Source organism: Bombina bombina, chromosome 7 (genome assembly GCF_027579735.1).
Source record: "Bombina bombina isolate aBomBom1 chromosome 7, aBomBom1.pri, whole genome shotgun sequence".
Classification (NCBI taxonomy): Eukaryota; Metazoa; Chordata; class Amphibia; order Anura; family Bombinatoridae; genus Bombina; species Bombina bombina.
Genome location: NC_069505.1, coordinates 381,720,657 through 381,744,912, shown reverse-complemented (window position 1 = coordinate 381,744,912; position 24,256 = coordinate 381,720,657). Strand labels below are relative to the sequence as shown.

Sequence of the window (24,256 nt, the reverse complement as noted above, 5' to 3'; positions counted from 1 at the left end):
GCCCTGGCAATTGAGTCAGGTAAAAAATTTTTTGTTTAAACTACAGTCACCACTGCACCCTATGGTTTCTCCTTTTTCTTCCTAACCTTTGGTCGAATTACTGGGGGGTGGAGCTAGAAGGGGAGCTATATGGACAGCTCTGCTGTGTGCTCTCTTTGCCACTTCCTGTAGGGAAGGAGAATATCCCATAAGTAAAGGATGAATCCGTGGACTGGATACACCACAAGAAAGAGTAATTTATCAGGTAAGCATAAATTCTGTTTTTTGCCAATTAGATCTTTTCTTTTCAATCGGCATCCTGATGCTGTAACTTTGTAGAAAAGATAAGTACAGTACTCAAGACACTCGGTAAAGGTATCAAGAGTGGTCTTTTATACTTCATCACTTGGCATATAAAGAAATGGAATAAGCATAAATCTTTCCTTTTCATTTTATCATGACAATGTATTTATGACCACATCTGTACCAAAACAATGTGTATCAATTCCTGGATAGTGACAGTTGGTGCATTAGTTTAACCTTCTAACAGCAGCCAACGTCAGGGCCGAACTGGGCCAAAAATAGGCCATTAATGCGATGCCCCGCCCTACTGAGCGCAAGTGGAAGGTACGGCACAGCTATCAGTCTCAGGGGTCTTTATTTCTGCTGGATGTCTCAGATTATCCGCTGAGAAGGACAACTCCGACTTATCGGAGGATGTCGCTTCTGGGTCGGTATCGGCTACTTCTAGGCCTCCGTCCGCGGGGGGAACCTTCGATCCCTAAACTTGATAGGGTTTACGAGGACAGGGTAGTGCCTCAGGCCTTCTCGGTTCCCATCAAAATGGCTAATATTATTAAGAATGAATGGGGGAAACTTGGCTCGTTCTTTTCCCCCTCTACTTCTTTTAAAAAGCTATTCCCCGTTCCGGACTCGCAGCATGAGCTGTGAGGAAACTTACCTAAGGTGGATAGTGCTATCTCCTCGCTCGCTAAGAGAACGACTATTCCGCTTGAGGATAGCTTGTCTTTCAAGGAACCCATGGATAAAAAGATGGAGTCCATGTTGCAAAAGATGCTCCAACTCACAGGGTTCGTTTTCCAACCGTCGGCGGTGGTCTCTGTGGTGGCTGGTGCGGCTACCTACTGGTGTGACGCTCTGTCAGCGATGGTCGAGGTGGAGACTCCCCTCAAAGAGATTCAAGAACAAATTAAGGCCTTAAGGGTAGCGCATTCGTTCATTTGCGATGCGAACATGCAGATTATTCGCCTGAATGCTAAGACATCAGGTTTTTCTGTTTTAGCCCGCAGGGCTCTGTGGTTAAAGTCGTGGTCTGCTGACAGGACTTCCAAGTCTCGCTTGCTTTCCCTCCCGTTAAAGGGGAAAGTTTTGTTTGGCCCGGGCCTGGATTCCATCATATCTACGGTCACGGGTAGCAAGGGGGCCTTCTTGCCTCAGGATAAGAAGACTAAACCTAAGGGGTCTACTTTTCGTCCCTTTCGTGCGGACAAGTCTCAGTGCCAGCAGCCTGCCGCAAAGTCTGAGCATTCCAAGGGATCTTGGAAGCCAGCTAACTCTTGGAACAAGTCCAAGCAGACAAGAAGCCCGCTGAGTCAAAGTCGGCATGAAGGGGCGGCCCCCGATACGTTCTCGGATCATGTTGGGGGCAGACTATCACTTTTTGCGGAGGCCTGGAGAAGAGACGTTATAGACCCTTGGGTTCTGGAGGTCATAGCCCAGGGTTACAGGATAGGATTCAAGTCATGAAAAAAGGAGCCCAAAGGCACTACTGAAGGGTAAAAAAGGGAATATAATTATTGATAGCCACAGCCAGGAGGGAATTAGGTATTTCCTTCCTAGTGAATTACTAGATGATATAGTTGTAAGGTGCTATGTACAATCTATTGATTTGAACCAAGTCATATCCGCCCAGAGGCAGGTTCCTCCTGTCAAACATATCTTCAAGACCAGAGAAGAGAGGCACCTTCCTGGGGTGTGTGAGAGATCTCTCTGAGTAATTGTCCCAGTCCCTCCGGCAGAAAGAGGTCTGGGGTATTATTCAAACCTTTTCGTGGTTCCAAAGAAGGAAGGCACGTTTCGTCCAATTCTGGACTTAAAGGCCCTAAACCAGTTTTTGTCAGTTCTATCGTTGAAAATGGAGACGATCAGGTGATTTTTTCCCCCTGGTTCAAGAGGGGCAATTCATGACGACTATAGACCTGAAGGACACTTGCCTTCACGTTCCAATCCACAAGGATCACTTCAGGTTTTTAAGATTCGCCTTCCTGGACCAGCACTTTGGTCTGGCGACTGCACCAAGAGTCTTTACAAAGGTTCCGGGAGCTCTACTTGCGGTAGCGAGAGCCAGAGAGATTGCAGTGGCACCTTATCTGGATGATATCTTGGTCCAGGCTCCGTCCTACAGTCTTGCGGAGGATCACTTGAGGGCTCTTCTCCTTCGGTCTTAAGGGTAGAAGATAAACGAAGGAAAGAGTTCACTGGTCCCCAGCAACAGGGTGGAATTCCTGGGTATGATAATAGATTCTTCAGTCATGAAGATATTCTTGACAGATCAGAGACGTTACAAGCTCGCGTCCAACTCTCCAGACATCTTCCAGGACATCTGTAGCCAGGCGTATATAGATGATCGGGCTCATGTTATCCAGCACAGATGTCATTCCATTCGCCAGGTACCATCTCAGACCTCTTCAGCTGTGCATGCTGAGACAATAGAACGGTGATCATTCAGATCTGTCCGAACAGATATCTCTGGAAAGAACGGTGAAGGAGTCACTATCTTGGTGGACCCGACCGGGGCAGCTTTCACAAGACATCCTTCTTGAGAATATCCTGGGAGATTGTGACCACAGATGTTTGGGGTGCCAGAAAGGCACAGGGCAGATGGACTTGAGAGGAGTCGTCTACCTATAAATATTCTGGAACTTCGAGTGATATTCAATGCTCTGAGGGCTTGGCCCCTCCTGGGGTCGTCCTGATTCATCAGATTCCACTCGAACAACATTACCTCAGTGGCTTACATAAACCATCAGGGGGGAACAAGAAGCTCCCTAACCATGAGGGAAATATCTTGTATTCTGGAATGGGCAGAGACTCACAATTGTTCGCTCTCAGCGTTCCACATTCCGGGTGTGGACAACTGGAAAGCGGATTTTCTGAGCAGACCTACGTTTCATCCAGGGGAATGGTCTCTCCATCCCGAGGTGTTCGTGGAGATCTGCAACAAATGGGGGACGCCGGAAATAGATCTCATGGCGTCCAGACTCAATTACATGCTACTCTGATACGGGTCGCGGTCCAGGGATCCCCAGGCGGAACTGATAGATGCCTTGGCGGTGCCCTGGGACTTCAACCTAATTTACATATTTCCACTGTTGCCTATTCTACCTCGTGTAGTGGCTCGCATCAAGCAGGAGCAAGCTTCGGCTATTCTGATTGCTCCGTCGTGGCTGCAGAGGATGTGCTTTGCGGATCTGGTGGAGATGTCATCATCTCCTCCGTGGAGGTTACCTTGTTGCAGGGATCTGCTGGTTCAAGGTCATTTTCTACATCAAAATCTAGATTCTCTGAGGCTGACTGCGTGGTGATTGAACATCTAGTCTTAGCCAAGAGAGGATTTTCATAAAGAGTGATTAATACTCTCATTCAGGCCAGGAAGCCGGTTACTCGACGCATCTACCACAAGGTGTGGAAGATCTACTTTTCTTGGTGTGAGGAACCAGGATACCCCTGGCATGAGATCAGGGTATCCAGGATTTTGGCCTTTTTCCAGAACGGTCTGGATAAGGGTCTTGCCGCCAGTTCCCTAAGGGGACAGATCTCGGCTTTATCTGTACTGTTGCATAAGAAGCTTGCGGAGCTTCCAGACATTCAGTCCTTTGTTCAGGCTCTGGTTAGGATAAGGCCTGTCTTTAGGAATTTGGCTCTTCCTTGTAGCTTAAACTTGGTTCTTAAGATTTTGCAGAGGGCTCCGATTGAGCCTATGCATGCACTTGACATTAAGATTCTTTCATGGAAAGTCCTATTCCTCCTGGCTATTGCATCGGCACGCAGAGTCTCTGAGTTGGCAGCCTTGCAATGTGAGCCTCCATACTTAGTTTTTCACGCCGATAAGGCTGTTCTTCGCATAGGATTGAGATTCCTTCCCAAGGTGGTGTCAAGCCGTAACATCAATCGGGAAATAGTAGTTCTTTCTTTGTGTCTTAACCATTCTTCTTCAAAAAAGAGGTTACTTCATAATCTGGACGTGGTTCGGGCTTTGAAGTTTTATCTTCAGGCCACGAAGGAGTTCAGACAGACTTCGTCCTTTATTTGTTTTGTATTCAGGGAAGCGCAGGGGGCAAAGAACCTCTGCCACATCCCTATCCTTTTGGTTGAGGAGTATGATCTGTCTGGCATATGAGACAGTGGGACACAAACCTCTTCAGAGGGTTACGGCACACTCAACTAGAGCTGTGGCCTCTTCTTGGGCCTTTAAGAATGAGGCCTCTATGCAGCAGATTTGTAAGGCGGCCACTTGGTCTTCCTTACATACTTTTGCAAAATTTTATAAATTTGACGTTTTTGCTTTGGCAGAAGCAGATTTTGGGAGAAAGGTTCTGCAGGCTGTGGTGTCCTCAGTTTAGGGGCTGTCTCCTTTTGCCCTCCTGTTTTTTCATTCAGTGTCCTCTAGAGCTTGGGTATTTGTTCCCACAAGTAATGAATGAAGCAGTGGACTCTCATCCCATTAAGATGGAAAACATAAATGGTGCTTACCTGATCATTTCATTTCCATCTGTGGGAGGAGAGTCCACTGCCCCTGCCCGTTTCTCCGGTGGTTGGTCCTAAATTTAATTTTAATCTTCTGGCACCATTTATACTCTGATATTTCTCCTACTGTTGCTTGTTCCCTTGGCAGAATGACTAGGGGATGAGGGGAGTGGGGGAGGTATTTAGGCCTTTGGCTGGGGTGTCTTTGCCTCCTCCTGGTGGCCAGGTTCTTAATTCCCACAAGTAATGAATGAAGCAGTGGACTCTCTTACCACAGATGGAAATGAAATTATCAGGTAAGCATAATTTATGTTATTTCAGTTCTTTTGACAGACCTAAATTTTAGCCAATCATAAATAACTCCATGGGAGTGTGCACAATGTGCACGTTATCTATATGGCACACATGAACTAGTGCTCTCTAGGTGTGAAAAACTGTCAAAATGCACTGAGATAAGAGGCGGCATTCAAAGGCCTAAAATTAAGCATATGAGCCTACCTAGGTTTAGCTTAAAACAAAGAATACCAAGAAAACAAAGCAAATTTGATGAAAAAGTAAATTGGAAGGTTGTTAAACTTTCATGATTTTAGATAGGGCAAGCAATTTAATTTTTTTTGACTAGACTGTCCCTTTAAGACTTCTTTCTATATTTATCCCTTTTAATCTGATTCTTATTTGACTGGCAGGAGTTAATGTTTGCTTTTTTTTTAATGTTCTGACACATAGTTCTGATTTTATTGCAGTTCTTTAATTCTGTCCGGCTCTGGGATTTTATTGAAGATCGTGAAAACAGAAGCTTCCCTCACACTGACGATAATGTGGAAGATCTTGGAGATCTCTTCATGCATCTTTCAGTTGATCAAGAGGCAGCTGCTTCAAACTGAGATCTTGTCATAATATTTATTAGCAAAGGTAGAATACAGTTGCTTGTTTTGAATTAGTTTGACAACATGAAGTGTCCTTTTCAATAAGAAAAATAATGTTTTTGACTTGATCATTGGAAATTAAAAAAAAAATTCCTGTGGAATTAAGAAAAAAAAAAAACTTGTGATAAAATGAATCAGACGTATCCTAGTGTTGTGTGAAATCAATATGATCATTGTTTATGGAAACTCTGTAACCAAAAAAATGCACAACTTTAAAGTGTAGATTTTAAAATGCTAAATTCACCATTTATGTCTGAAGAAACATTTCCTTTGCTGCATTTCAGAGTGCCGATGCTCTTGCTATCGCCATCACTTTGCACTGCCTTCGGAATAATCCGGAACAGATGCAAGGGTAACTCGCAAGAACTCACCTTTGAAAACTGTAGAAAACACTGTCAGGTGTGCATTTGATGCTTTGAAATACAGCAAACAAAGGATTTTTTTTTTTTATAAATGGTATTTTATTTAGCATTTAAAAATGAACAAATATTGTATTTTTTTTAACTGAATTAATGTCATTTTTACTGGCCCAGGTAGTGAATAACTGTATTAAACAAGTCAAAATTTTCTGAGTGAGATACGTATCCACCATATCACCTCAATGATATAATCTGTGATACTGAGCGCTGACAAAAGAACCATGAAACGCCATCTTAAATATAAAAACTGAACTGTCACCTGGTGTGGTGGAATGTTTATTTTATAGTAGGTTTGCAAGTAATTAGAAGTTGAATTATCATGTGATAAACATACTCTTTTCTTTATTTATGGTTGCCAGATATTTATTTGGAGTACACCTTGTTACTCAATAGCCTACATTTTTTCAGTAGCATTGATCACACTCTTACTATAAAGAGTTGTAGCATAATGTATATAAATTACTGGTATCAAGGATCAAACACTTGAATTTTAGCTAAAAAAAAAAAGAAGAAGAAAAGTTTGATGTGGAACATCTAAAAAGTGGGTGCAGTCACATCTAACCTTCTGGATTAAGGCACCCTTGAACCATTATCAGAAAGGGCAAAATAGCCATGGACAATTCTTGCTAGTATTAAGATTAATAAACATACCCAAATTTGATAGAAACAGATGAACTGAGCAGAAGCCGTTCAATCAGTGGAAGGTATTCATAAGGAGGAGATATGATATAACAAAGAGGTTCTTTTCCCAACCAAGTTGAAAATGTAGTGTACCATTAGGTTGGAAGTACTGGTGATAGGTGCATATTGTAGATAGCATAAACATTGGTGGGCAAGTACATTGATCGGCATATATATTCTAAAATAGGACATTGCTCAATCAAGCATCCTAAGATAGTGTCCAAGATGGTATTTATTTGTACCCTAGTATCAATGAGTGAGCTGAATATACTGGTAAGCTGTAATTGTGCTATGTTGCTATACAATTTATGAGTTGAAGAAGGCCACTTTCAAAAGAAAAACACATTTTCAAAATAAATAAAATATGAACGCAATCTGGTGTGGTGATAGACACACAGATGGAATTGGTCTGAATTATGGCATTGTTGCCTTTTTATCTTTTCCCCAACCTCTGCAGCAGGTACCTCAGTGGGTGTATAGATGATGAGGGTAGAAGAATATCTACCTGGAAGGGCAGTAAATTAGCAGGTCCATAGCACCTTCCACCACAGCAAAGTCGACCGTGCTTCTGATGTTTTTTGTGACTTCCCTGCTTGGGGTGATGAGCACACTGCTGGAGAGTAGGACACAAGTTAAGTGTTGAACCTGGAGCTGCTAGCAGTGCCGTATGATGATAATGAAGCCCGTCAGGCAGTGGGCAAGCTGCTCTCATATATTCTCCCAGCTTTGTGGTCTCAGCGAAGAGGTGCAAATTATTTTGCTGATTACTTATTTGATTTTTTTTTTGGCTTATCTTTGTTGACGGCAGCGAAGCTCTTCAACTATGAGGCTATCTTTCTGGGTCTTCGAGCTCTATCCCAGCTTTATTGTTTTTTTTTCTCAATAACATAAAAGCACTTGGTTTAAAAGCAGGGAAATACACATTTCTAATTTACCCAATGTAAAATATATATATATTATATTATATTATATTATTGGGCCTTATGCAGGGATGGAAAAGAGTTATAGTCATGGGAAAAAGTTAAATCAATCTTAGGAAACCGCCTCATTTCTTTCTTGTCGGTGGCGGCTTTTTAGTCTGGGACTAGAGGACTAGTGGAAATGATAACGTATATTTTGGTAGAATCTGTCACTCAAATGACACAAAGGAGTCACATGTTCCTGTAAGCTGTGTGGGGCTGCTTATACCAAGGAGATGAATGTGGCAAGATATCCCCCATTAAAGTTAGAGAGATGTTTTGCTAAGAAAAAACAAACAAATTAAACTTAATCTGTAATTTCTGTAACTGGTCTTCCACGAAGTAGCACTAACCAGTGAAAATAATTCATTAAATGGACCAGGACAGGAACCCAAAACCTTAAAACCAAGCTTGATGAGTGCTACTGGCACTCCAACCCAAATATCCAACTTTATACTGTTATAAGAAATTGTAAGGAGATGACTAAAATAACAGCTTTGCAAAGGTCATCAGTAGAAGTTATTGTCCATGTATCTCTAGATTTTTCATCTCATGGTATGCTGAGAAGATTAACAAACATATTACCTATAGATGATCTTTGAAGATCCATTAGAAATCTATTGAGTGGACCTTTATTGTACAACAATACAGGCCAAGACATAGGCATATTTTACTTGCACGTCTTTGGAGGTTAGAGTAGATGAGCCAGTAGCTACGTGGGTTGGCTGAGTTTGTGTGTTGTGTGAACTAAGAATATTGCCCAGAATTACAGCTGTACCTAATATCCACATAAGGAGAAAACATACCTGGTTTGTGTAATGCTTCCATCAGTGAAATTGTTAAAGGAACACTACGGTGTCAAGTCACTGAAGGAGTTAAGGCACTGAATGGGTGAAGTACATGTGTATAATTCTAATCCACCACCAAAAGGCTGGAGAACTTATTACCTACAGTTAGTAACAGAGTTGCATAGTGGTTGCACTGTCCTGTCAGCTATTTTTAATAACTACTCCAACTATACTGACTGCACAAGTGCAAGATTTGCTTCCTACAACAGAACACATTTGGGAAGTGTGGTAGTTGAACCTCAGCTAGATGTGACACTGCTGCTGTATAGAGGTAAGTTTTGAATAGCTGGTGGCCATATGTCATCTGTTTAACATTTTTTTGGCAAGCAACTTGATTTTGAATAAGGTTGAATTTGTTTTCAATTCCTTGTATCCACTGTTCTTAATATAAATAAGTAGACATCTGACAACATCCAAGCTGAAAAGTTTTTTTTTTTTTCTTTTTTAGATTTACAAAAGGAAGGCAGATTAATTATTTTTTACATGTGGATTTCTAAAAAAAATAAAAATCAAGAACTAGATATGGCAAAGTGTAATGTTTTTTTTTTTTTTTTTTTAATTCTTTATTTATTCTCCGCTGTACAGAAAAAATTAACACTACATAAATAACAAAAAGCTCCCACATGGTTGTGTTTACATCCTAGTTCCTATCCACCAATACATCATACTTTAGATGACATTATGCGGTTTACAATATTCCGACACATAACAAAAAATCAAAATATAGTCAATATCTTAATTGACAGATTTATACAATTCCTTTAAATATTAAATAGCATTAATATTCAATCCATATATCAGCCTTGATATATAATTTTAACCCTATGTTGTATTTCTGTACAGCGGTATTTTATACTTTTTTATTCCTCATTCACTCAACATTCCTACATCCACTATATCCCCCCCCCCCCCTCAAAAAATTAAAATAATCGGTCATCAAAAAAAGGTAATAATCTGTATTCTTAAGAGAATACAAGAATTGATTCAATGAGGTTTCCGGTAGGGATTTTATAAACCTGGACCATTTCCCAAAAAACTTCTTTATTTCATTATCCAGATATAGTTGTGTAGCATATTGGTCTAAGATTAGTTGCTTCAAAATAAAAAATTTCCACTCATTAAAATTGGGTTTTTCCTTATTTTTCCAATTTCTAAGTATAATAGTTTTTAGCCGCTAGTATAGCCATATTTACAAATTTCCACTCTTTGTCTGACTCATTATTCAGGAATATCATTTGTCCTAAATCAAGCGCTAGAGACTTTTTTTTTTATAATTTCATTAACCCAAAATTCCACTTTACGCCAAAATTGTCTTATTAATGGACACTCGCATATAAGATGCATTAAATCTGTAGCATAAAAACTACATTTTGGACATTTATTAAATTAATTATTGCCCAAAAGCGCACCTTTTTTGGGGGGTATAATATGTTCTATATATTAATTTTAAATGCATCTCTCTCCATGTTGTTGATTCTGTAGACCTTTCTACTTTTTTTTTTTTTTGTTAAATCTTTTTTTATTGAAAGGAATCTGTTAATATTTTACAACACTCTTTTGCAATTATACCGTCATGAAACTTACAGGAAAACAAATATAAAACATTGGTACAGACTCTCAGATTTTTAAATAAAACAAAGTAAACAGAATATCACTACAAAGGCACCTCGGTTTTCAGCAAGTGTCATGTCTCTTAATATATACCTTAATGTTATGTATGAATATTATAGCTACCTAACAGTGCATCAGTTCTCTACCATTGTTATCTTTAGTTTAGTATTTAATTATTTCTCCAGAGGATCACCAGCTAACACTCGATAATGTTTGAAAAGCTCATAGGTTTTTAATGTGTTCATCCCACAATGCTTGTAGCCTGAGAAAGCATTATATGTTACCATTCTTATATGCAGTATATTCGTCCAGCTCTAACAGCTCCACGACTTTGTTTCTCCACATTGCCATGGGTGGGATGTCCTTAGACTTCCATGTCTATGCAATGAGGACTTTGACACTTAATAAAAATCCGGAGTAAGGGTTGCAGGTATTTAGAGGGCAATTGAACAGATTTATTTAACAACCAAATCTGGGGGGATAGTTACCCGCAAAATATGTTCAACCTCACGAGTGACATTGTACCAATAGTGATTAATTTGTGAGCACCACCACCACATGTGTCCCATACCACTCCCTACATGGCCACACCTCCAGCATCGATTACTAGTTTTGGGGAACAGTCAGTGCAATTTTCTGGGGGTTAGGTACCAACAATGTAATATCTTGTAATTTATTTCCTGGATGGAAGCTGAGGTAGAGGACTTTTTGGTGTTAGAGAACATATTTATCGCTGTTTGTGGGAGGATAATTATTCCCAGTTCTCTTTCCCATATTTCAATGGCGTATGGGAGATTGCCTGGTAGGGGCTGTATCAAAATTTGGTATATAATAGAGAGGGAATGCCTCACCGGGGATCTAGATAAAGTTTCTCAATATTTGGTGGGGGAACGGGTTAAGTTGCGTCTATGCTCGTGAGTGGTGATATAGTTATGTAGTCTCCTGTAGGAAAAAAAATTCCTAGCCCAGTCATACCCCTTGCCAATCAGTTGGTCTTGTGTGCATATGAGATCGTTAGTAGTTATGTGATGAACAAGAATATCTCTAATGGGTATATCCAGGGAGTGATGTATAAAAGGAGGCTATTGAGAAATCCGGGTTGTGAATTAGAGAAGTCAGTGGGCCCGGTCTAGACAAAAGGCAGGGGTAACGCTTAAAAGCTCCCTCCCATTGGGAAACAGTCTACGTGATTTGGATTGGAAATCATCCTAGACCTTACGAGAAAGTCAGGTCTCCAACATAGGCTAACAAGTGGGAGCTCCGAACCTATGCTCTCCTCCAGCCGGACCCACCTCTTCTGCTCCCCACCCGCCCTCCAGTCCAATATCCTCTGCAAAAATATGGAGGTTCTATAAACCTCCAAATCGGGTAAACCTAAGCCACCCAGATTCCTAGGAAGGGACATGGTGACTTTATTTATTCTGGGTGGCTTCCTCTGCCATACAAAGGAACAAAATATGCTCTGAATCTGGGGGAGGTACCTGGGGGGCAGAGGGATTGGCAGTGGTTCCATAATATAGAGAAGTCTTAGAAAAATTTTCACTTTTAAAGTGTTTATGCGCCTAAGCCAGGAAAGTTTCTTTGAGCCCCAAGAGGATAGGTCACGTATAATTACAGCTTTAATCGGGAGGTAATTTGTTTGGAATAAATTATCAAGAGTCGGGCAGGTGTATGCATAGGTATTTCATTGCCCCACTACACCACTTAAAAGGGCAACTATTTTTAAGTGAACTAATCGTGTGCTCTGGCAGGTTGAAGCCCAACATTTCAGATTTATTCTGGTTAACCAAGAAGTTCGAGAGAGTATTAAAGGTGGAAAGTTCAGCCAGGAGTTGGGGCAAGGACTTTTCCGGGTTCGTCAGTGTAAAAGGTCTGCAAACAAAGAGAGCTTGTATACATCCCGTCCCGATGAAATCCCTGTTATTTCTATATTTTTCCTAATTTTAGAAGCTAAGGTCTCAATGAGGCACGCGAAAAGTAGGGGCGAAAAGAGGGCAGCCCTGGCGAGTTTACGTTCCTAATTTCAATCGGTGGAGATAAGGTGCCATTAATAATAATGCGAGCGCTGGGGGACGCGTAAAGCTCAATGATGCAATTTAGGGTGGTAGTGCCAAAGCCGAAGACCTCCAGGGAGGGTCTCAGGAAGAACCAGTTAACACGGTCAAATGCCTTTTCTGCATCCGTTGAAATAAACACGGATGGGATATTATCATTATTGACGTGCCAAATTAAATAAATATTACGGACAGTGTTGTCCCTCGCTTCCCGACCCGGGCCAAATCCAACTTGGTCTCTATGGATTAAGCTAGGAAGAAATCTATTGATTCGGATCGTCATTATTTTAGAGAAGATTTTTATATCAGTGTTGATGAGGGAAATCGGGCTGTAATTAGAGACTTGGTCTGGAGGTTTGTTGGGCTTAAGTAGAACCAAAATATGTGCATGGAGTGCCGACAGGGGGAAAGACCTGTTGTCGTCTATACTCTGAAAATACCTAAGGAGGTGAGGGGCTAATATTTCTTTGAATTGGGAGTAATAGGAGTTTCAGAACCCATCTGGACCCGGAGCTTTCCCCGGAGAAAGTGAGGAGATATCTAAAAGTTCCTCTTCTGAATAAGGGGCATCCAATTCTCTAATTTGATCTGTTGTTAACTTGGGAAGGGTTGATTGGGATAGATAGTCTGCTATATCGTCAGGGTTGGGGGTCTGCGGTTGTGTTCCTTATGTTGTATAATTTGTCATAGTATTCCTTAAAGGCCAATGCAATATCATTGGTGGAGCATTTCAATCCACCAGAGGTCCCACGAATACCCATAATAAATTCTGTGTTCTTCTTTTAAGCTGCCGTGCCAGCATTTTCCCCTGTTTATTAGCCCCTTCATAATAGATCTTTTTAAGAAATAGGGCCTTATTTTTAGCCTCAGTTCCCAATAGGAGGCGGAGCTGACTGCATTTATGTGTTATGCTCTCTATTAGTGAGGAATTCTTGGGATGCATTTTATGTATATCTTGTAGCTTAGCTAAATCTTCTAAGAGAGAATTCAGATATGCATTCTTTTGTTTCAATTTGGCAGCTTTTAAAGCGATGAGTTCTCCCCTAATTACACACTTGTGGGCGTTCCAGATATGTTGGATATCAATGCCGGGAGTGTGATTTATTTGAAAGTAGTCAATTAAGGTTTTATGTATCTGGAGGTAGATCAGAGGGTCCCTAAGTAACAAATCATCAAACTTCCAATTGATATTGGGGAGGCAAGAAGTGGGCTGTCGGCTAATTTTAGCATGGTCCGACCACGTTATGGGGAAAATATCAGTGTTTGTGATGTATGATAAGCTAGTGACGTCAGTGAATAGGTAATCAATTCTAGAATATGAATGATGGGGGTTAGAGTAGAACTTAAAATCTTTTGTGGAGGGGTGCTGGAGTCTCCAAGTATCATGGATTGCCAGTTGAGAAAGGGCTAATTTAGTCTGTTTAAGTGTCTTATTAGGCACAGAGGTTGAGCCTGAGGAGCAGTCTAGGGCCGGATCGAAGGCAAGGTTAAAATCTCCCCCCTACAATCAAACTACCTCTGGAGACCTCTAATATTTTTTTTACAGAGCTGATGGAAAAAAGGGGAAGGGCCAGTATTTGGGGCGTAGACATTAACCAGGGTTGTAGGTTTGTGGAAAAGAATTCCAACAATATTATACCTTCCTTCCTTATCTTTATAGATTGAGGTATCACAAAAGGGGAGTTTTTTGCTAATCAATACTCCTACTCCATTATGCTTAGTGGTGTGGGAAGACAAGTAAACCATTCCAAATTTCTTCAGAGCTGGTTTAGGTTCAAAACCCCTTTTAAAGTGGGTCTCCTGGAGAAACAAAATGTTTCCATTACTTCTTTTATAATCTCTAAGGGCCATCGACCTTTTCAAGGGAGCATTGAGACCTTTTACATGTGGGAAATAATCTTAATATTTGTCAGAGTGTTATCCATGAGTTTTGGGAGAATTTATTCGATAGCTGGTAGAGGCTACTAAACCATGCATATAACCGTACAATAGTCTATTGTCTATAGCTAGGCAGAAATTTAGAGACAGACATATGACATAACAATTAATGAACATATCAACAATAAAAAACAAGCAAGAAACAAAATTAACAATAACATTTGTAATAGGTGTATTCATACTGAAATACACCGTACTAAAGGGGGAGAAATGCAGCCTAGCTAACTATCGTGTTAGAAATTTGCTAGTTGTAACAGGGAGGGGACAGCAGTATAGTCCTATGTTTGTCATGGTGGTTGTGAACTATTTAGTCCGAGGAGAGAGAGGAAGGACAAGAGGGGACCCCGCACCATAACAGTCAGGGAGGAAAGGTCATCTTATACCACCTCTAAAGGCCCAGGTCAACCTTATCTTTCTATAATAATAAAGAGAGAAGTGGTAAGGCTATCTCACTATAGAGGGTCAATGAATGTCATAGCTTAAGGTTATTATAAGTACAAGTTCCACTCAAGTACCTTTGGCCCCAAAAATTGTAATCACAGTTAACTGTGTGGGGCCTAGCACTATTACAGGGTAGAAGCATGGGGCCTGTTGTGTTAGCGGGCAACAGAATAAATTCACCCATCCCGCTATACAACTAAATAAGGGCAGAACACAACCTAACCTGACAAAATGCTAGCTGTGAAGGCAATAGGGAGTTAATTGCAGAAACACCCTATATGGCAAAAAGACATTGATTTGTAACAAGGAGATGGATTAAACATTGCTCATCTTAATATACTTGTTGAACACAACCGTCAACTCAGCACCAGTCACACAACCATTACTAACACATCTTAAACATCATACTACCAGGTCTTGTTCCCCAATCTCTCCTCCACTCCGACTCGAACCTTGTGTCACAAGGGCACCAGTGGGGAAAGAAAAAGGGGAAAAACATAATTTATGTAAGAACTTACCTGATAAATTCATTTCTTTCATATTAGCAAGAGTCCATGAGCTGGTGACGTATGGGATATACATTCCTACCAGGAGGGGCAAAGTTTCCCAAACCTCAAAATGCCTACAAATACACCCCTCACCACACCCACAAATCAGTTTAACGAATAGCCAAGAAGTGGGGTGATAAGAAAAAGTGCGAAAGCATCAAAAATAAGGAATTGGAATAGTTGTGCTTTATACAAAAAAATCATAATCACCACAAAAAAAGGGTGGGTCTCATGGACTCTTGCTAATATGAAAGAAATGAATTTATCAGGTAAGTTCTTACATAAATTATGTTTTCTTTCATGTAATTAGCAAGAGTCCATGAGCTAGTGACGTATGGGATAATAAATACCCAAGATGTGGAACTTCCACGCAAGAGTCACTAGAGAGGGAGGGATAAAATAAAGACAGCCAATTCCGCTGAAAATAATCCACACCCCAAAACAAAGTTTAAATTTTATAATGAAAAAAACTGAAATTATAAGCAGAAGAATCAAACTGAAACAGCTGCCTGAAGTACTTTTCTACCAAAAACTGCTTCAGAAGAAGAAAACACATCAAAATGGTAGAATTTAGTAAAAGTATGCAAAGAAGACCAAATTGCTGCTTTGCAAATCTGATCAACCGAAGCTTCATTCCTAAACGCCCAGGAAGTAGAAACTGACGTAGTAGAATGAGCTGTAATCCTTTGAGGCGGAGTTCTACCCGACTCAACATAAGCATGATGAATCAAAGACTTTAACCAAGACGCCAAAGAAATGGCAGAGGCCTTCTGACCTTTCCTAGAACCAGAAAAGATAACAAATAGACTAGAAGTCTTTCGGAAATCTTTAGTAGCTTCAACATAATATTTCAAAGCTCTTACTACATCCAAAGAATGTAACGATCTTTCCTTAGAATTCTTAGGATTAGGACACAATGAAGGAACCACCATTTCTCTACTAATGTTGTTAGAATTCACAACCTTAGGTAAAAATTTAAAAGAAGTTCGCAACACTGCCTTATCCTGATGAAAAATCAGAAAAGGAGATTCACAAGAAAGAGCAGATAACTCAGAAACTCTTCTAGCAGAAGAGATGGCCAAAAGAAACAAAACTTTCCAAGAAAGTAATTTAATATCCAGAGAATGCATAGGTTCAAAAGGAGGAGCTTGTAGAGCTCCCAGAACCAAATTCAAACTCCAAGGAGGAGAAATTGACTTAATGACAGGTTTGATACGAACCAAAGCCTGTACAAAACAATGAATATCAGGAAGATTAGCAATCTTTCTGTGAAACAGCACAGAAAGAGCAGAAATTTGTCCTTTCAAGGAACTTGCAGACAAACCTTTATCCAGACCATCCTGAAGAAACTGTAAAATTCTAGGAATTCTAAAAGAATGCCAGGAAAATTGATGAGAAGAACACCAAGAAATGTAAGTCTTCCAGACTCGATAATATATCTTCCTAGACACAGATTTACGAGCCTGTAACATAGTATTAATTACGGAGTCAGAGAAACCTCTATGACTGAGAATCAAGCGTTCAATCTCCATACCTTCAAATTTAATGATTTGAGATCCTGATGGAAAAATGGGCCTTGAGATAGAAGGTCTGGTCTTAACGGAAGAGTCCAAGGTTGGCAAGAAGCTAACCGAACAAGATCCGCATACCAAAACCTGTGAGGCCATGCTGGGGCCACCAGCAGTACAAACGAACGCTCCTTTAGAATCTTGGAAATCACTCTTGGAAGAAGAACTAGAGGCGGAAAGATATAGGCAGGATGATACTTCCAAGGAAGCGACAATGCATCCACTGCCTCCGCCTGAGGATCCCTGGATCTGGACAGATAACTGGGAAGTTTCTTGTTTAGATGAGAAGCCATCAGATCTATTTCTGGAAGACCCCAGATTTGAACAATCTGTAGAAATACCTCTGGGTGAAGAGACCATTCGCCCGGATGTATCGTCTGGTGACTGAGATAATCCGCTTCCCAATTGTCTATACCTGGGATGTGAACCGCAGGAATTAGACAGGAGCTGGATTCCGCCCATACAAGTATCCGAGATACTTCTTTCATAGCCAGAGGACTGTGAGTCCCCCCTTGATGATTGACATATGCCATGGTTGTGACATTGTCCGTCTGAAAACAAATGAACGATTCTCTCTTCAGAAGAGGCCACGACTGAAGAGCTCTGAAAATCGCACGGAGTTCCAAAATGTTGATTGGTAATCTCGCCTCCTGAGATTCCCAAACCCCCTGCGCTGTCAGAGACCCCCATACAGCTCCCCAACCTGTCAGACTCGCATCTGTTGAGATCACAGTCCAGGTTGAAAGAACAAAAGAAGCCCCTAGAACTAAACGATGGTGATCTGTCCACCACGTCAGAGTGTCGTACAATCGGATTTAAAGATATTAACTGTGATATCTTTGTATAATCCCTGCACCACTGGTTCAGCATACAGAGCTGAAGAGGTCGCATGTGAAAACGAGCAAAGGGGATCGCGTCCGATGCAGCAGTCATAAGACCTAGAATTTCCATGCATAAGGCTACCGAAGGGAATGATTGAAACTGAAGGTTTTGACAAGCTGAAATCAATTTCAGATGTCTCTTGTCCGTCAGCAACAAAGTCATGGACACTGAATCTATTTGGAAACCTAAAAGGTTACCCTTGTCTGAGGAATCAATGAACTCTTTGGTAAATTGATCCTTCAACCATGTTCTTGAAGAAACGACACAAGTTGATTCGTATGAGATTCTGCTAAATGTGAAGACTGAGCAAGTACCAAGATATCGTCCAAATAAGGAAATACCACAATACCCTGTTCTCTGATTACAGATAGAAGAATGGCACGAGAACCTTTGAAAAAATCATTGGAGCCGTTGCTAGGCCGAACGGCAGAGCCACAAATTGGTAATGCTTGTCTAGAAAAGAGAATCTCAGAAACTGATAGTGATCTGGATGAATCGGAATATGCAGATATGCATCCTGTAAATCTATTGTGGACATATAATGCTGAACAAAAGGCAGAATAGTCCTTATAGTTACCATTTTGAATGTTGGTATCCTTACATAACGATTCAATATTTTTAAATCTAGAACTGGTCTGAAGGAATTCTCCTTCTTTGGTACAATGAATAGATTTGAGTAAAACCCCAGACCCTGTTCCAGAACTGGAACTGGCACAATTACTCCAGCCAACTCTAGATCTGAAACACATTTCAGAAACGCCTGAGCCTTCACTGGATTTATTGGAATGCGAGAAAGAAAAAATCTTCTTGCAGACGGCCTTACCTTGAAACCTATTCTGTACCCTTGTGAAACAATGTTCTGAATCCAAAGACTGTGAATCGAATTGATCCAAATGTCTGAAAAAACTTAATCTGCCCCCTACCAGCTGCGCTGGAATGAGGGCCGCACCTTCATGTGGACTTGGGAGCTGGCTTTGGCTTTCTAAAAGGCTTGGATTTATTCCAGACTGGAGACGGTTTCCAAACAGAAACCGTTCCTTTAGGGGAAGGATCAGGCTTCTGTTCCTTATTCTGACGAAAGGAACGAAAACGATTTTCAGCCCTATATTTACCTTTAGATTTTTTATCCTGAGGTAAAAAAGTTCCTTTCCCCCCAGTAACAGTTGAAATAATAGAATCCAACTGGGAACCAAACAATTTATTACCTTGGAAAGAAAGGGAAAGCAAAGTTGACTTAGAAGACATATCAGCATTCCAAGTTGTAAGCCATAAAGCTCTTCTAGCTAAAATAGCTAAAGATATATACCTGACATCAACTCTAATGATATCAAAGATGGCATCACAAATAAAGTTATTAGCATGTTGAAGAAGTTTAACAATGCTATGAGTATTATGATCTGACACTTGTTGTGCCAAAGCCTCCAACCAAAAAGTGGAAGCTGCAGCAACATCAGCCAAAGAAATAGCAGGCCTAAGAAGATTACCTGAACATAAATAAGCTTTTCTTAGAAAGGATTCAATCTTCCTATCTAAAGGATCCTTAAAGGATGTACTATCTGCCGTAGGAATAGTAGTACGCTTAGCAAGAGTAGAGATAGCCCCATCAACTTTAGGGATTTTGTCCCAAAACTCTAATCTGTCAGATGGCACAGGATACAATTTCTTAAACCTTTTAGAAGGAGTAAAAGAATTACCCAGATTATTCCATTCCCTAGAAATTACTTCAGAAATAGCATCAGGGACAGGAAAAACTTCCGGAATAACTATAGGAGGTTTAAAAACCGAATTTAAACGCTTAGTAGATTTAATATCAAGAGGACTAGATTCCTCCATTTCTAATGCGATTAAAACTTCTTTAAGTAAAGAACGAATAAATTCCATTTTAAATAAATATGAAGATTTATCAGTGTCAATATCTGAGACAGAATCCTCTGAACCAGAAAAATCCTCATCAGAAACAGACAAATCAGAATGATGATGTTCATTTAAAAATTCATCTGAGAAATGAGAAGTTTTAAAAGACCTTTTACGCTTACTGGAAGGAGGAATAACAGACATAGCCTTCCTAATAGATTTAGAAACAAAATCTCTTATATTAACAGGAACATCCTGAGTATTAGATGTTGATGGAACAGCAACAGGTAATGGAATATTACTAATGGAAATTTTATCTGCATTAGCAAGTTAATCATGACACTCATCACAAACTACAGCCGGAGGAACAGTTACCACAAGTTTACAACAAATGCACTTAACTTTGGTAGAACCAGCATCAGGCAGCGTTTTTCCAGAAGTAGCTTCTGATCCAGGGTCAATCTGAGACATCTTGCAATATGTAAGAGAAAAAACAACATATAAAGCAAAATCTATCAAATTCCTTAAATGACAGTTTCAGGAATGGGAAAAAATGCCAATGAACAAGCCTCTAGTAACCAGAAGGAAAAGAAAAAAGAGACTTAAATAATGTGAAAAAAAGGTGGAGACAAAAATGACGCCCACATTTTTTAGCGCCCAAAAAGACGCCCACATTATTGGCGCCTAAATGCTTTTGGCGCCAAGAATGACGCCACATCCGGTGACGCCGAAATTTTTGGCACAAAACGTCAAAAAAAAAATGACGCAATCACGAACAACTTCCGTCAAGAATGACGCCAGAAATGACAAAGAAATTTTTTGCGCCAAAAAAGTCAGCGCCAAGAATGACGCAATAAAATGAAGCATTTTCAGCCCCCGCGAGCCTAACAGCCCACAGAGAAAAAGGTCAATTTAAAGGTAAGAAAAAATTGAAAATTCATATGCATTATCCCAAATAATGAAACTGACTGTCTGAAATAAGGAATATTGATAATCCTGAATAAAGGCAAATAAATGTTTAAACACATATATTTAGAACTTTTACATAAAAGTGCCCAACCATAGCTTAGAGTGTCACAAAAAATAAGACTTACTTACCCCAGGACACTCATCTACATGTAGTAGAAAGCCAAACCAGTACTGAAACGAGAATCAGTAGAGGTAATGGTATATAAGAGTATATCGTCGATCTGAAAAGGGAGGTAAGAGATGAATCTCTACGACCGATAACAGAGAACCTATGAAATAGATCCCGTAGAAGGAGACCATTGAATTCAAATAGGCAATACTCTCCTCACATCCCTCTGACATTCACTGCACTCTGAGAGGAAAACCGGGCTCCAGCCTGCTGCGAAGCGCATATCAACGTAGAATCTAGCACAAACTTACTTCACCACCTCCACAGGAGGCAAAGTTTGTAAAACTGATTTGTGGGTGTGGTGAGGGTTGTATTTGTAGGCATTTTGAGGTTTGGGAAACTTTGCCCCTCCTGGTAGGAATGTATATCCCATACGTCACTAGCTCATGGACTCTTGCTAATTAAATGAAAGAAAAACAAGGTCTCTGGTAAGTCCAGACATCCCACAACTGGTTCCAGAGGAAACGGGGTCCTAGCATTCAGCTAGGCAGGTATATAGAAGAAATCGGAAGTCATTGGGAGCATATCCATCAACGCGACGATCCACTTTCTTCTGAAATACAAAAGAAATATTGCAGTGCTAATAACAGTTACCAAAGTATATCTTGGAGTATGATAGAAACCATGTGGATGGTAGTGAATCGATCAATTCAATTAGTGTAGGATGCAGCTGTGCAGTAATCCGTGGGTTTCTTGTCCACCGATAGGAAAAACGTTAAAGCTGAAATGATACAAGGAAGACAGCGCAATCCTCAATTCAAGGTAGTATTTATTCCAAATGGATAAAAGTCACGCAAGTATTATACTCACTAGACAAAAAAACACAATATGCCCATAGATGTTGATGAATCTGAGATGCACGGAAATCGTACAGGTAAAAGTTCTCTGTTAGAGCTCAGCAAAGCGGATCTATTTCAAAATCTCAGCCGATGGAGATTCCAATGAAGCTGACGTCACAGCACCTTACTACGGATCCTATACAAGGACAATGTTAAACTCAGCGAGTTTCGCCGGTAGAGTGCCCCGGCTTTCTCAAGAGTGAATACACTTACTTGGAGAGTGTCCGAATATATAGCCATAAGAGGATAGGTATTGGCTGATCAATTAAATTACATATACTCGTTCAATGACCACATTAGAAAAAAAACAAATCATAACAATTCATGCAATATCAAAATTAATCATACACAATAATACACAATGAATTACATAGATAACAAAATATATACATAAATATATTAGATGTAATAAGAAAACATTAAATGATTCCATTACAAAACGTTGAATAATTAAAAGATTAGAAATGCAATAGATTATATAAATGCCTGAACATCCAGATCTACATTGAGTTCTAAGGGAGAGAGGCTTTTGAGCCTAAAAATCCATTCAGTCTCACGCTTACGGAGTTGGAGTAACCTGTTGCTTGTCCCTGGAGGAATCCAATCTATGATCTGGATGTTCAGACCTCCAGGATCACTCCCATGTATATTAGTAGAATGGACACTGTGTTTGTCAAAACCTGTTTTGATGTTATATAAATGTTCACTAAATCTTTTGCTTGTCTTTCTCTTAGTGCGCCCAATATAAATTAGATCACACTTACAGGACAATAGGTAGAGTGTATATGTAGTTTGACAATTGCATCTGTGCCTCATATTATATTGAACAGAACCATTGTAATTAAAAAAACATGTCACCTCTTTTAACAAAAGAACACATAGTACATTTTGGTTTATTAAATTTAAAAGTCCCTCGGGGGGCAGATAACCAAGTACAAAGACCTCCATTATTTATTGTTTTATGAGGCTCACTAGACTGTAACTTGCTTGGTGCCAGAATATTTTTTAGATTGGTATTTTTCTTAAAAGTGATAATTGATTTATCAGAAATAATTTTACCTAGAATAGAATCATTTTTTTTAAATTCCCCAGTGTTTACTTAAACCTTTTTTATAATAGGGGCCCCTTCATTATATCTGGTGATAAAACATGGTTGTTCAAAAACTTCCTTTTTATCCTTTTCTTGATTAACTCTATGTTTTTTGCTTAATAAATTATTCCTGTCACAGTCTAAAGCTCTCTGTTTTGCTTTAATCAAATGTTCATTGTTATATCCCTTTTTAGATATGTTTTCATCTAGAAATAAGGCCTCTGTATTGAAATCAGAAACATGGGTACAATTTCGCCTAACCCGTATATATTGACTTGTAGGAATATTATTTTTCCAGCTAGGTAAGTGGGTACTTCTTGCGTCCACAAAGCTATGACCTTATTTTTGAGAGAATCCACTAGTAACCGGATGTCTAAAAATTCTATAGAGTTATTGGAACTGTTTCCATTAAATTTTAGGTTAAAATTGTTGTTATTGATGAATTCTTGGAGTTTCGCTTCAGAACCCCTCCAAAGAAAAATTACATCATCAATATACCTGTGATACCTCACGATGTTATCCGTGAAAGGATTATTATTCCATATATGCTTCCCCTCAGAATTGTCCATAAAAAGATTTTCGTAAGAAGGGACAAAAGTTGTCCCCTTAATAGCAGTCAAGTTAACATCTTTGTAAAATAAATTGAACAAAAAACTAAAAAACTAAAAAATACAATAAAATATTCCACTTCTGTTTTTGTTGCACTGTTTTCGGTAACACACTTAACCAGTGTCAGTAACCATTTTAATAGTCCGGGTAATTCATTAATTCTTTAAGCTTCAATCCTTTAATTTGATCTAATGCACTTCCCATATAGAGATGTAGATATAAAATTATTACGCTTTATTAAGATCGATCTTGATGTAATAATTTCTTTACGAATATTAATATGCTTCTAGTGTAATGAATTGAGTTTTATCATCAAAGTCTTAATATAGCCTTGCATATTAGCTCTTAAGCATCAAGATGTAATTTGCAATATTTAGCTCATATATGTTTTTTTATCTTTTATTGTTAATATATATATGTTTTTTTAGATATATGTATCCGGCATATAATGAATATAATTATGGTAACCTAAGAATTTTCTATGTGCTTTATGTTTTTTTGTGCATAAAGATACGTATATTAGTTCCGTTACAAGTCTAACATAATAATCGAATCTAAGCGCAGTTATTTGTGCAATTCATATATGCGATCTGTAATTTATATAGTTATTAACATGTCTATTATGCAAATAATATGGGCGGACATCTCAATAAGTTTGAGGGTACAAATAGACCGCACAGACTATCAAATGTAGAGCTTGAGAAAGGCACCCTGCCGAAACGCGTTGCTTTTTTGTCCTGAACCGGCTTCTGTAGCCACAAAGACTGTGTCAAAGACCACACACCTGAGTTCTGAGTTTGAACAGTTCAAGCCGCTACAAAGTAGCGATATCTTTTTTGAAAGACTGTTTGCCTGATAACGGCACTCTACAAAGATTTCACAAAAACATAATTTATGTAAGAACTTACCTGATAAATTCATTTCTTTCATATTAGCAAGAGTCCATGAGCTAGTGACGTATGGGATATACATTCCTACCAGGAGGGGCAAAGTTTCCCAAACCTCAAAATGCCTATAAATACACCCCTCACCACACCCACAATTCAGTTTAACGAATAGCCAAGAAGTGGGGTGATAAGAAAGGAGCGAAAGCATCAAAATAAGG

The 24,256-nt window shown here is 39.6% G+C and overlaps 1 protein-coding gene across 1 annotated transcript in view; it reads left to right on the top strand.

Moving 5' to 3' along the window:
* Positions 1 to 6,349, top strand: part of MKRN2 (makorin ring finger protein 2) — a 62,462-nt gene extending 56,113 nt beyond the window's left edge. Inside the window, exon 8 of the mRNA XM_053721104.1 lies at positions 5,490 to 6,349. Within this exon, the coding sequence (XP_053577079.1) occupies positions 5,490 to 5,630 (141 nt within the window). The 3' untranslated portion in view covers positions 5,631 to 6,349. The remainder of the gene's footprint in view (positions 1 to 5,489) is intronic.
* The last annotated feature ends 17,907 nt before the right edge of the window (positions 6,350 to 24,256 follow it).